The sequence below is a fragment of the Lycium barbarum genome, chromosome 7 (genome assembly GCF_019175385.1).
Source record: "Lycium barbarum isolate Lr01 chromosome 7, ASM1917538v2, whole genome shotgun sequence".
NCBI classification, from domain to species: domain Eukaryota; kingdom Viridiplantae; phylum Streptophyta; class Magnoliopsida; order Solanales; family Solanaceae; genus Lycium; species Lycium barbarum.
In genome coordinates this window covers 132,721,553-132,732,970 of record NC_083343.1, presented here as the reverse complement: position 1 = coordinate 132,732,970, position 11,418 = coordinate 132,721,553, and the positions used below count along the sequence as shown (strand labels likewise).

At 35.7% G+C, this 11,418-nt stretch overlaps 1 protein-coding gene across 2 annotated transcripts; it reads left to right on the top strand.

Moving 5' to 3' along the window:
• Positions 1-2,214: 2,214 nt before the first annotated feature.
• Positions 2,215-9,292, top strand: LOC132604545 (histidine kinase CKI1-like). Of its 2 annotated transcripts, XM_060318096.1 has the most exons (3): positions 2,215-3,008; positions 5,979-6,572; positions 7,320-9,292. In XM_060318096.1, exons 2-3 carry the CDS (start codon positions 6,432-6,434, stop codon positions 8,580-8,582), a joined length of 1,404 nt encoding a protein of 467 aa, XP_060174079.1. In that variant the 5' UTR covers positions 2,215-3,008; positions 5,979-6,431; the 3' UTR covers positions 8,583-9,292. The 2 variants fall into 2 exon arrangements, with proteins under 2 accessions (XP_060174079.1, XP_060174077.1); XM_060318094.1 differs by having other exon boundaries at positions 2,215-6,572.
• The last annotated feature ends 2,126 nt before the right edge of the window (positions 9,293-11,418 follow it).

The window sequence follows — 11,418 nt, the reverse complement described above, 5'->3', positions numbered from 1 at the left end:
TTTTTTTCAACAGTGTTTGTTTTTTTAATATGGGATTCATTTTTTTTATTATTAATATTGCTTGATTTTGTTTAACTCATTTTACTTGTCATGTTGTTTTTTACACGGTTTTTTAAGGAGCCCAATTTTATTTTATTTTTAATACTGGTTGGTGTTTAATATGGGTCCACGAAGAACTTCTATTTTTTAATTTTTAATAAATATTTTTTGTTTAACTCATTTTACTTGTCATGTTATTTTTTACACTATTTTTTAAGGAAACGTCAGTTAGAATTATAATTTCACTAATTTACCTTATTAATTATTTGATCTCCATTTAATAGTATTTTTTCTTTTATGACATTAATCTCTTTTCACATTTAGTAAGGAAAAAATAAAAAAGTAATTAAATTCTATCTTATTTTAATATAAAAGTATTTTAAGTATGTTGCTGTACAATAATTTCATTTGCTCTCACTAATGGGTTGATACGCATGTGGCAATGAATCCATCATTATTGATTTAATTGTTTGATTTTCTAAGCACCTTTTTTTTTTTTTTTTTTTTTTTTTTAACATTGTTTGTTTTTTAATATGGGATTCACTTTTTTTTTTTAATATTGCTTGATTTTTGTTAATATGAGGTCCAATTTTTTTTCCCCGTGAGTTTGGATGTGGTGGGTTCCACCTTTTTTCTTCTCTTTTTTTTTTTAATACTGGTTGGTGTTTAATATGGAGCCCAATTTTTTTTTTTTAATATTGCTTGATTTTTGTTAATATGGGGTCCACTTTTTTTTTCCCGTGAGCTTGGATGTAGTGGGTTCCACTTTTTTTCTTCTCTCCTTTTTTTTTAATACTGGTCGGTGTTTAATATGGAGCCCAATTTTTTTTTTTTAATGTTGTTTTTTAATATATATATATATATATATATATATATATATATATATATGGGGCCCATATATATGACGACCAAAAAGGAGCCGGTTGGACGACGAAAAAGGAGCCCAACCGGCTCTTCTAAATAGTTTAAAATTAAACGGCTTCTTTTTGAAATTTAATTGTAGTCCGAAACAAATATTTTTCTTTTTATTACCCTTTGAAATCATTTATACGTACGTACAACATAGAATTTTCTTCTTCTTTTTTTACCTGATCATGATATATAAACATCACACTTAAATTATGTTATTCTTTGTTGGTGCTAAGCTAATTTTTCTCAATTCAAATGCCGGAAAAAAACTTATATATATTTATATATACTAGTATTCTTTATCAGCTGGTATCAATACTTCAAAATTACTTCTTAAGCCGGGTTAAATTATACAACATCTGACCTAAATTTTGTTACTAATTAATTGTGATAAATTCATATAGTTTGATGTAAACGCCACATACGAATAAATATTTTTCATACTTCAAATTAATCTTTTCCACCATGAATTATGATCATTCATCTCCATGAATTAATCCCAATGCCCGTTCTTATTAGTTTTCCTTAATTTTCCTTTTTTTCTTCTTGGCATATTTTACATGGGACCAAAAAAGTCATTATGTATCCGAGGAGAAAAGGAAAACAATAACTTTGACATTTAATGAAGTGACATCCTTGCTTTTATTTTAATTTGTCTTCCTTTTTTCTCTTGTCATCTCTAAATGCATTTCCTTTTTCTACATAAGTCATATTAAATAAAAATCCTTAAATTCTCTATATATTATATGTATTGTCCGTTCAATTAATAATCTTCTTAAAAGAATACTACTCTAAAATGGAAAAAAACAATAAAGAAATTATGGCCTAGGAAGGGAAAATAGCCATTTTTATCCATTCATTTTATATTTTACCATTTTATGAACTCATTTCTTGATTGTTTATATATATATGAGAAAGCCATAGACTTAGGTAAATTAAATTAAATATTCATAGAGTAAACGAATAGAGGTATGTTGAAAATTCCTCTATGAAATTTTCATCTAGCTGCAATTTTCAAGTTATTAATTTCTAATATTTTATGTTGCATTAACACAACTTTTTTTTTCTTTTTCTAATCATCAAGAAAAAAATACAAACTCAAATATCAAGTCATGAAGCTAAGCACATTAAAAATGCCAAGGCCTGTCAGTTTGTGCTTGGTTCTGGTAAGTTTTCTAGTGCTGAATAATAGTATTATTTAGTGGTCAATTTAGTATTTATCAAATTCTAGTTAGTTGATTAAAAAGTTGTATTAGTTGAATAATAGTTGGATTCAAGTTAATCATCTTAATGATGGTTGCATTGGCTGTTTCAATATTCACTTTTGTAATACTAACAATAAGAGCAGGAAGAAGAGAAATGTATTTGCGTTTTGCACTTATAAAGCAAATAGAAGCAACTCAACAAGCAGAAAGGAAAAGTATGAACAAAAGCACTGCATTTGCACTTGTAAATCATGATGTTAGAGCTTCTCTTTCTGGAATCATTGGATTAATCGAGATGTGTCGCGCCCAGGCTTCGCCAGAATCCGAATTGGTGAAGAATTTGAATCATATGGAATCTTGGACGAACGATCCTTTAGGTTAGTGTTTTATAGGTCAGTCGGATTTAACTTATATATTCTGACAATCTAAAAAACGGTTATAGTAGCAAAGTACTTTAACATGTTATGTCGTAGCAGTAGTTTGTCTTATTTCCTACGTAATTGTATTTCCTACGTAATTGTAATGTGGCCTTCATTTTGATTGTTCTCAAGTGGGCCCTTTCATATAGGCATAAGCCTTTAGCAACAAATCTGGTGGAAGATTGAACTTGGGCACCAAGTTTTGATATGTGTGATTTGATACATTTGTTCATGACATAAGCCATGACATCACAAGCTTGGAGACCAAGTACATTCTTGCTATAAATAGAAGAGCTACCATCAGTTGAAAACACACCAAAACAATTTGAAGAGCTTCTCTTTCTCTTTCTCTTTGTCATCTTCTTTTCTTTTAGAGTATTATTGTAAGAGAGTTGGGAAACACTTGTGTGAATCCTTCTTTTGGAGTGATCTCGAGGTTATTCTCTTGGGTTAATTAGAGTATTTACTCTAATTTTTTACTCTCTATTGTACTCTTATTGATATAGTGAAATTGCTCCTCTCCACTTGTGACGTAGGTCACACTGACTGAACCACATTAAATTTGTGCTTCATTATTTTCTTTACTTGCCATTGTTATCAACTAACTATTGTCTTTGTTTTTGTCATTATAATGTTGTTTGGCTAAATTCCTCATTACCTGGGTTACCGATCCGAACAATAATTGATCTCACTTTTATTGAGCGATTACCTGTCATATATGGAATCTTGCACAAATAATCTTTTAGGTTAGTGTTTTAGTTAACTTATTGAGATAAATCGGATTTAACTTATATACTTTGACCATCTAAAAAACTCTTATGGTATCAATGTATTATAACATGTTATGTCATTGCAGGTAAATCTGTCTTATTTCCTACATTGTTAATCCCACTTTACAGCCCTAGAACATTCAATCTGTTTTTGCAAATAGTCGGCCTCTCAACGGTTCCTCAATCCTGGAGACAAATCTTCAATGGAGATTGCCAAAGTTTCACCTTTACATCTTCCAGGATCGAACCAATGCTCTACCACTTGTTGTATTTCTTCATTCTAGTTTCAATATTACCTGAAAAGATGATGATCGTTTACCTTTTCATCCCGTTACTTAAAACATGTTCGAATAATGGAGAATGAATTGCCTATAGTTGTGAAGGCGTACGCAAAGAGGATGTTGAAAACGTAGCTAAAATCATCTTCCACTGCCCAATCCTAGGATTCAGTCGTGATTCTTGTCCAGCCTCATGATACTTAAGCATTGGAAGCTGAAGAACCCGTGCTTCAATGGTGGTCTTTGACAAGTTGCCTTTAGCATCTCTGTTAACTGCCTGCGGTTTAACATTTTTGTGTATCTTTGTCCTGGGACAATTAGGAAAATCTCCATACATACATGGGTTTTGCATCACTGCCAGCCTGAATCGCAGGCAACATCAGATACCTAAGTCCAATGTTGTACTTCTATTGAAAGTAGTCAACAACAGATGTCCTTGTTTCGGTCCCATCAATGGAAAACATTATATCCTTCACTGGTTGAGTGAACACCTCTGAGATCTTGTAGCGTCTAACACCTTGATGACATACATCTACCCTTTACAACTTTCAGAACCCTTTTTACCCTTTTTACGGTCCTGATCAGACATGAACTGTTAACATGAATCTCGTGTTTCTTAATAGGTATTAAGGGTTCTGAAAGGTATTAAGGGTAGAGATACGTCATCAAGGTGACGCTACAAGATCTCCTGGGTGTTCACTCAACCAGTAAAGGAATTAGAATAAGGACATCTGTTGTTGACTACTTCCGACAGAAGTACAACATTAGACTCAGGTATCTAATGTTGCCTAGATTCAGGCTGGCAGCGATGCAAAGCCCACGTATATATGGAGATTTGCCTAATCGTCACAGGATAAAGATACACAAAAATGTTAAATCGCAGGCAGGTTACAGAGATGCTAAGGCCGACTTGTCAAAGACCACCATTGAAGCACGGGTTCTTCAGCTTCTAATACTAAAGTATCATGAGTCTAGATAAGAGTCACGAGTGGCTCCTAGGATTGCTCAGTGGAAGATGATTTTAGCTACGTTTTTAACATCCTCTTTGTGTACGCCTGCACAACAATAGGCAATCCATTCTCCATTATTCCAATATGTTTTAGGTAACGGGATGAGAAGGTAAACGATCATCATCTTTCCAAGTATAATTGATACTAGAATTAAGAAATCTCAACAAATGGTATCAATAGCGTTGACCTGATCCTTGAAGGTATAAAGGTGAAACTTTGGTTATGCAAGATACCATATGACAGCTCCAACAAAAGTGGGATTAACAACATATGAAATAAGATAGGTTTACCTGCAACGACATAACATGTTATAATACATTGATACCATAAGAGTTTTTTTAGATTATCAGAGTATATAAGTTAAATCCGACTGATCTCAAAGAGTTAACTAAAACACTAACCACATTGATAACTTCTACCACCAAGACTTAGAGTCTCGTGATATATGTGAGAGTCTCTTACACAGTATGTGTTGATTCAATTAGCGTTGTCCCGACCCCTTCCCCCTTTTCCTTTTTCTAATCCCCTATGTATGTTATATAGAAAAAACATGTTATAGAGAAAAAAAGTTGAAATAAATATAGCGTTTCACTTTTTAAACTTGGAGGGTTCAAATGCATTTGATCTGGTAAGTTTTTGTTTTAGTGATTCTACTAGTTCTGTAATCTACATTTTGTGCAATACATTAGTCCTCATATAGATACACATTGAACTGCCGTACAATATTAAAAAAAAAATTAAACTTTTACTGCTAGATTAGTTAACTATGATCTGGTAAGTTTTTGTTTTAGTGATTCTACTAGTTCTGTAATCTACATTTTGTGCAATACATTAGTCCTCATATAGATACACATTGAACTGCCGTACAATATTAAAAAAAAATTAAACTTTTACTGCTAGATTAGTTAACTATGCATGTAGAGGTGGATTCAAGATTTAAGGGCAGTTTTCTAGGTTACATATCGTTTACTTTTGTGCGTGTGTGTGTGTGCGCGCGTGCGTGCGCGCATGCACCTGTGTATAGCCTTTCTTATGCTAGTAAGGGTTTCCTTTATAATCCACAATGATATATATATCAAGGCTAATTAATAGTTTGATATGCTTTAATTGAACTTACTAGTTCATAAATGAAGTGTATGTAATATCAAAGTTATGATCTTTTTTCTTCAGCCATATTGAATTCTATTCTTGACCAAAGCAAGATAGAACAAGGGAGGATGCAACTTGAAGAAGAATCCACAATGATATATAAATCAAGGCTAATTAATAGTTTGATATGCTTTAATTGAACTTACTAGTTCATAAATGAAGTGTATGTAATATCAAAGTTATGATCTTTTTTCTTCAGCCGTATTGAATTCTATTCTTGACCAAAGCAAGATAGAACAAGGGAGGATGCAACTTGAAGAAGAAGAATTCAAGATGGAAGATCTACTAGAAAATGTTGTCAACATCTATTACCCGAATACAGCGATGAACAATGTCGACGTGTTACTACATCCGTGTGATGGTTCTGTCGCAAGATTCTCTCGCGTTAAAGGCGATAGGGGAGAATTCAGACGAATACTGAGTAACTTGTTGCATAATGCAGTTAAATTTACCTCAGAGGTCCACATTACTCTTAAGCTTGGGCTCGAAAACCATTTTGGTCAAACTTCCAATCTTGCTCCGAGTATAAGTAACTCTAGTATTGGTTGTGTGTCATGCTTACGTTTACAGAACGATGAATCTTCCGCAGAAGTGCAAGTACTAAATAGAGTTCAGCAAGATCCCAACTGTGTGGAGTTCCTATTCGAGGTGGATGATACGGGGAAAGGAATTCCCAAAGAGAAACAGAAATCAGTTTTTGAGAACTATATATGTTCAAGTGAATGATCAAACAACTTCTGTTCATGGATCACAAGCAGGCACTGGCTTAGGGCTCGGGATTACTCAGTCGTTGGTACGTGTATCTTTTACTATATACTATGTACAGTAGTGAATTCAGAATTTAGAGTCAGTATGTTATGCTTTTGTATATGTGCCAGTTACGCACACACAGACCTTCCAAAAAAAAAAACTAGAATTAGCTATGAATTTCTTCGCTAAATTGCTCGTAGCTAACAAATTTTTTGTGATAATCTGTCGCTAATCCGACGCTAAATAGGATTAGCGGTGGATTTTGCCTGTTTAGCTGCGGAATTCGTCCGTCACTAATTCTTATTTTTTAGTAGTGCACGCTGCGTCTGGTCTAGATCATTAACTGTCTTACATCTTCATTCTATATACAGGATCAATCAGTATTATCTAGCTAGTAATGTTTAATTAAAGAAAAAAAAAAGTACTTATAAAATAGAACAAAATTCACCGAACTAAAAGTTAAAGTACTTTCCTGTTAAGTCTGGTTTTTTTTTTATCGGTGCTATTGAAGTCTCTTTTTGGTACTAATATTTCTCCAAGAGACAATCTAATCACTACTGTAGAAACATCACCAATATATAACGATGCTAAATAACGTGTGAACTAATAAGAAAGATACTCATGAGAACACTATGAAACACAAGATTTTGTTCAGCTACATTTAAGCAAGTTTCTGCTAAAGGAAAAAAGCCTAGCATTTCTATGCATTTCAAGATTTGCTTCATAGAGAGTTTAATGAATTTCCTTCTTCACATCTCATGTTACTTTCTTATTTTCATTCATTTTTCAGGTTCGGTTAATGGGAGGTGAAATAGGTATCGTCGACAAGAAAATTGGTGAAAAGGGCACTTGCTTTAGATTCAACATATTCCTGAAAGCATGGGATCAGCCTCAAGCTCAAGAAAATCAAGCAGTTAGCGTTAATTATGCAAGAGAAGAAGATTTGGAGTCTCATTTAGGAGGTATATCTAGTGACTCCTATTATGGTATCACTAGCCATCAAAAACCAGAAAATTCCAATGTCGTTCTTTTCATTAAGGAGGAAGAAAGAAGCCGAGTTCTTTGTAGATTCATGAAGAAGATAATAGGCTTAAAGGTATATGTTGTGAATCGACACGAGGAGTTTTCTCAAACTCTCAAGAAGGTAAAAAGGAATACAACCAACTTTGCATCATACAACTCCTCCTCATCCTCAGGGACATCAAAGGAAATTCCCCTCAGTGCTTCAGATGGAACGGGTATCAATGATCATATCAATATCTCATCATTTCAGAGGAGGGGTGGAGGACTTATAAGATTCATCTTGATCATAATTGACACAAGTGTTGGACTAACTAGAGAAATAGGCCGTGCTATGGCTGAGTACCGGAAGGACTTTCCCAAGAATGTGTCCCTTCGAGTTGTTTGGCTCGATAAACCAGGTGTAGAGGAGGATAAGCTACCTTCGACAGATATAGTCATGGCAAAACCACTACATGGTTCTCGTTTATATCGTGTCCTCGAATTTGCACCAGAGTCTGAAGGTACAAATTTACCAACCGTCACACAAGAAATAAAGGATGAAACAACTTCAAGAATGAAGATTCAGCAACCTCCAATGAGGTCCAGAAGTCCACCCTTAGAAGTGAAGAGACAGGATATATCTGTTGATGTTAACGGAAGTTCTAGTGAGAACTTACCTTTAACAGGAAAGAAAATTTTGGTGGTTGAGGATAATAAAGTACTACTTATGATATGCAAAACCAAGGTTTCTAGCTCAACCACTGACGCATGCGAAAATGGTGAAAAAGCTCTAGCTCTTGTCCGCAAAGTCCTTAGTGATCAACGCGATATAGGGCCATCCACTCCTTCACCACCATTTGATTATATTCTGATGGATTGTCAAGTAAGATGTGGTTCGTATTCATTTTTCAGGTTGAAAACTATGTGGCTTAGATCCTCCAAAAATGCCTTTCCACCCACGTCAGATCCTAAAAAATGCATAATAGTTGAAAGATCAGACATAAGTGTGACGACAACGACACCTTTGGAGGATCCGATAAACATTGGTTGAAAAAGGACTTCAGTTGAGGTTTTATTGAAGGGTTCACAAATGGCATATTTTTTGTATTGAAAAAAAGAAAAGATGAACTGCTACGAGCAATAGATTTTGAAGTAAGATAAACTTTTAAAGCATTGAGATTTCATTTGCATAAATTACTGCTTTTGGAGGTCCAACTAGTAGAGCTACTCATTTAAAATGTTGATTGCATAATGGTACTACTATTAATTTGCATTACCAGTGTATATAATGTATATCCGTCTTTGTTTTATGGTTTGGAAGATGCCAGAGATGGATGGATTTGAAGCAGCCAAATGTTAGGGAAGAAGAGGCACGATATGGAATTCGAATTCCCATCATAGCTTTAACAGCACATACAAAGGAAGTAACAGATAAGATTGTTCAAGTTGGAATGGATTATTACATAGAAAAACACTTCGATGGTGCTAAGCTTCTGAAAGCCATAGATTATATAGAGCATAAAGAAGTTTAAGAGATCATAAAAAGTCTCTATTTCTTCGAGTCGTTATGTAAGATATAAAGTAAGATTTCTCCGGAAACTCTTGCAAAGGGCTGCTCAAGTGTCTTTCTCATAGTTTTATGTTGTTTTGTTAAGTTTAGTGTCCTGTTTTTACTTCTATGTAAACATTTTTGTGCTGTGTAAAACATGAAATGCATGCATAGAGATTTAAAACTTTGAAATATTCACACCAACACATAGAAATTGACTTTGATAGAATGTTTTATTGTAACTTAGCTTAATGCATCAATGGACCTTGGAGAAATGGTAAAGTTGTTTCTGTGTGACATATAGGTCGTGGGCTCGAGCCGTGAAATCAATCACTATTATGCTTGTGTCAGGGTAGACTGCCTATATACACTCCCTTGGGGTGCGGCCTTTTTCCAAATTGTGCGTGAACACGGGATACTTCGTGCACTGTGCAGCCCCTTTTTGTTTGGCTTAATGCATTATCAACATGCTTTCTAATTGGTACAAGAAGGCTTCAACAATCCCTTGAACTAAATTTCTGATTATAGAAAATGCCTTAAAGTTAACTCAATTTTAATGACATTCATTGCCTTCAAAGCTGGCAGTAGGAATTCATTTATATCCAACAGATAATCAGCAAAGTAAATTCCATTATAAGAAGGAGAATGACAAACAAAAAAAGATGATGAAATGCAATTTTATGGAAACAGAGTCAGAGAAGTTTAACTGGTGATGGAATCAACAAGCATTGATTGGGTAATCATCCACCAAGCATTCGATCTTTTTTTCTTTAAATAATGGTGATGTTCACGCAGCATTTCCACCGGGTACAGGGTACCTGCTACCTTACGCACCTACACCATTACAGTCAATCGCGTAGCAGATCATATATGTGTTCAAATTGGACTTTCTCTTCGATTTTATTGGAGTACTTGTTTAGGTTATTCGAGTTTCACAGTTCACTGAAAGCAGCACAAATAAGTGAGCACATATATTACCATAAAAGTGACAAGGCCAACTATCCAATCTTTTGATGATTTTTTACCTATTTTATTGTTGTTGCCACTTTAATTGTCTCCTCTGCCAAACCTATTAGCCACTTGTATTTTCTTTTTTGGACCAGAATGATCATTTATGAAATTACTCTCACTGACCTTGAGGAGGTTTACGACAAAGTCCCAAGAGAGGTGCTGTGGAGATGTCTGCAAGCTAGAGGTGTTCCTGTAGCATACATTAAAGCAATTAAGGGCATGTATGATGGAGCCAAGACTCAGGTGAGGACGATTGGAGGTGACTCGGAACACTTTCCAGTCACGATGGGCCTGCACCAGGGGTCCGCGCTTAGCCCGTTTCTGTTTGTTGTGGCAATGGACTCTCTAACAAGCCACATTCAAGGAGAGGTTCCGTGGTGCATGTTGTTTGCAGATGACATTGTGCTTATTGATGAGTCGCGGTGCGGTGTTAACGCGAGACTGGAGGTTTGGCGACAGACTCTGGAGTCGAAGGGTTTCAAGTTGAGCAGGACTAAGACAGGATACTTAGAGTGCAAGTTCAGTGATGGGAGTCAAGTAGAGGACGAGGACGTGCAGCTGGATACTCAGGTATCCCGAAGAAAGAAAGTTTCAAGTACCTGGGGTCAATCATCCAAGGGACTGGGCAAGATTGACGACGATGTCACACATTGTATTGGAGCGGGATGGATGAAATGGAAGCTAGCATCGGGGGTGTTGTGCGATAAGAAGGTGCCGCCTATTCTAAAGGGAAAGTTCTACAAAGCGGTGGTTAGACGGTTATGTTGTATGGGACGGAATGCTGGCCAGTTAAGAAAGCTCATATCCAGAAGATGAAGGTAGCTGAGATGCGGATGCTGAGATGAATGTGCGGGCATACCAGGAGAGATAGGATTCGGAATGAAGTGATTCGGGATAAGGTGGGTGTGGCCCCTGTGGTGGATATGATGCAGGAAGGGAGGTTGAGGTGGTTCGGCCATGTGCAGCGGAGATGCGCTGATGCACCAGTGAGGAGGTATGAGAGGATAGTAGTGACGAGCCTGAAGAGAGGGAGGGTTAGGCCAAAGAAGGCCTGGGGAGAGGTGATTCGGCAGGACCTGGCGCTACTTCAGCTTATCGAGGACATGACTGGTGATAGGAGGGGGTGGAGGTCGTGTATCAGGGTAGAGGCCTAGTAGGGGGCCACGAGGTTTCCTTTCTCGTATTAGGAGTATTTTTATCCTGCTTCTATGTGTTGGGTCTTGTCTATCTTTGTTGTTTTATCATGACTCTGTTGCTCTTGCTATTTCTCATTTTCGCATTGTTTTGATTCACTTGTCTGTATCTGACTCTTTTCCCTTGTTTTCTT

Bases quoted from the DNA above. Each gene is read 5' to 3' on its own strand.
- LOC132604545 (XM_060318096.1), top strand. From the start codon at position 6,432: ATGATACGGGGAAAGGAATTCCCAAAGAGAAACAGAAATCAGTTTTTG. The intron at 6,573-7,319 runs GTACGTGTATCT...TTCATTTTTCAG, and splicing joins TCGGGATTACTCAGTCGTTG to GTTCGGTTAATGGGAGGTGA.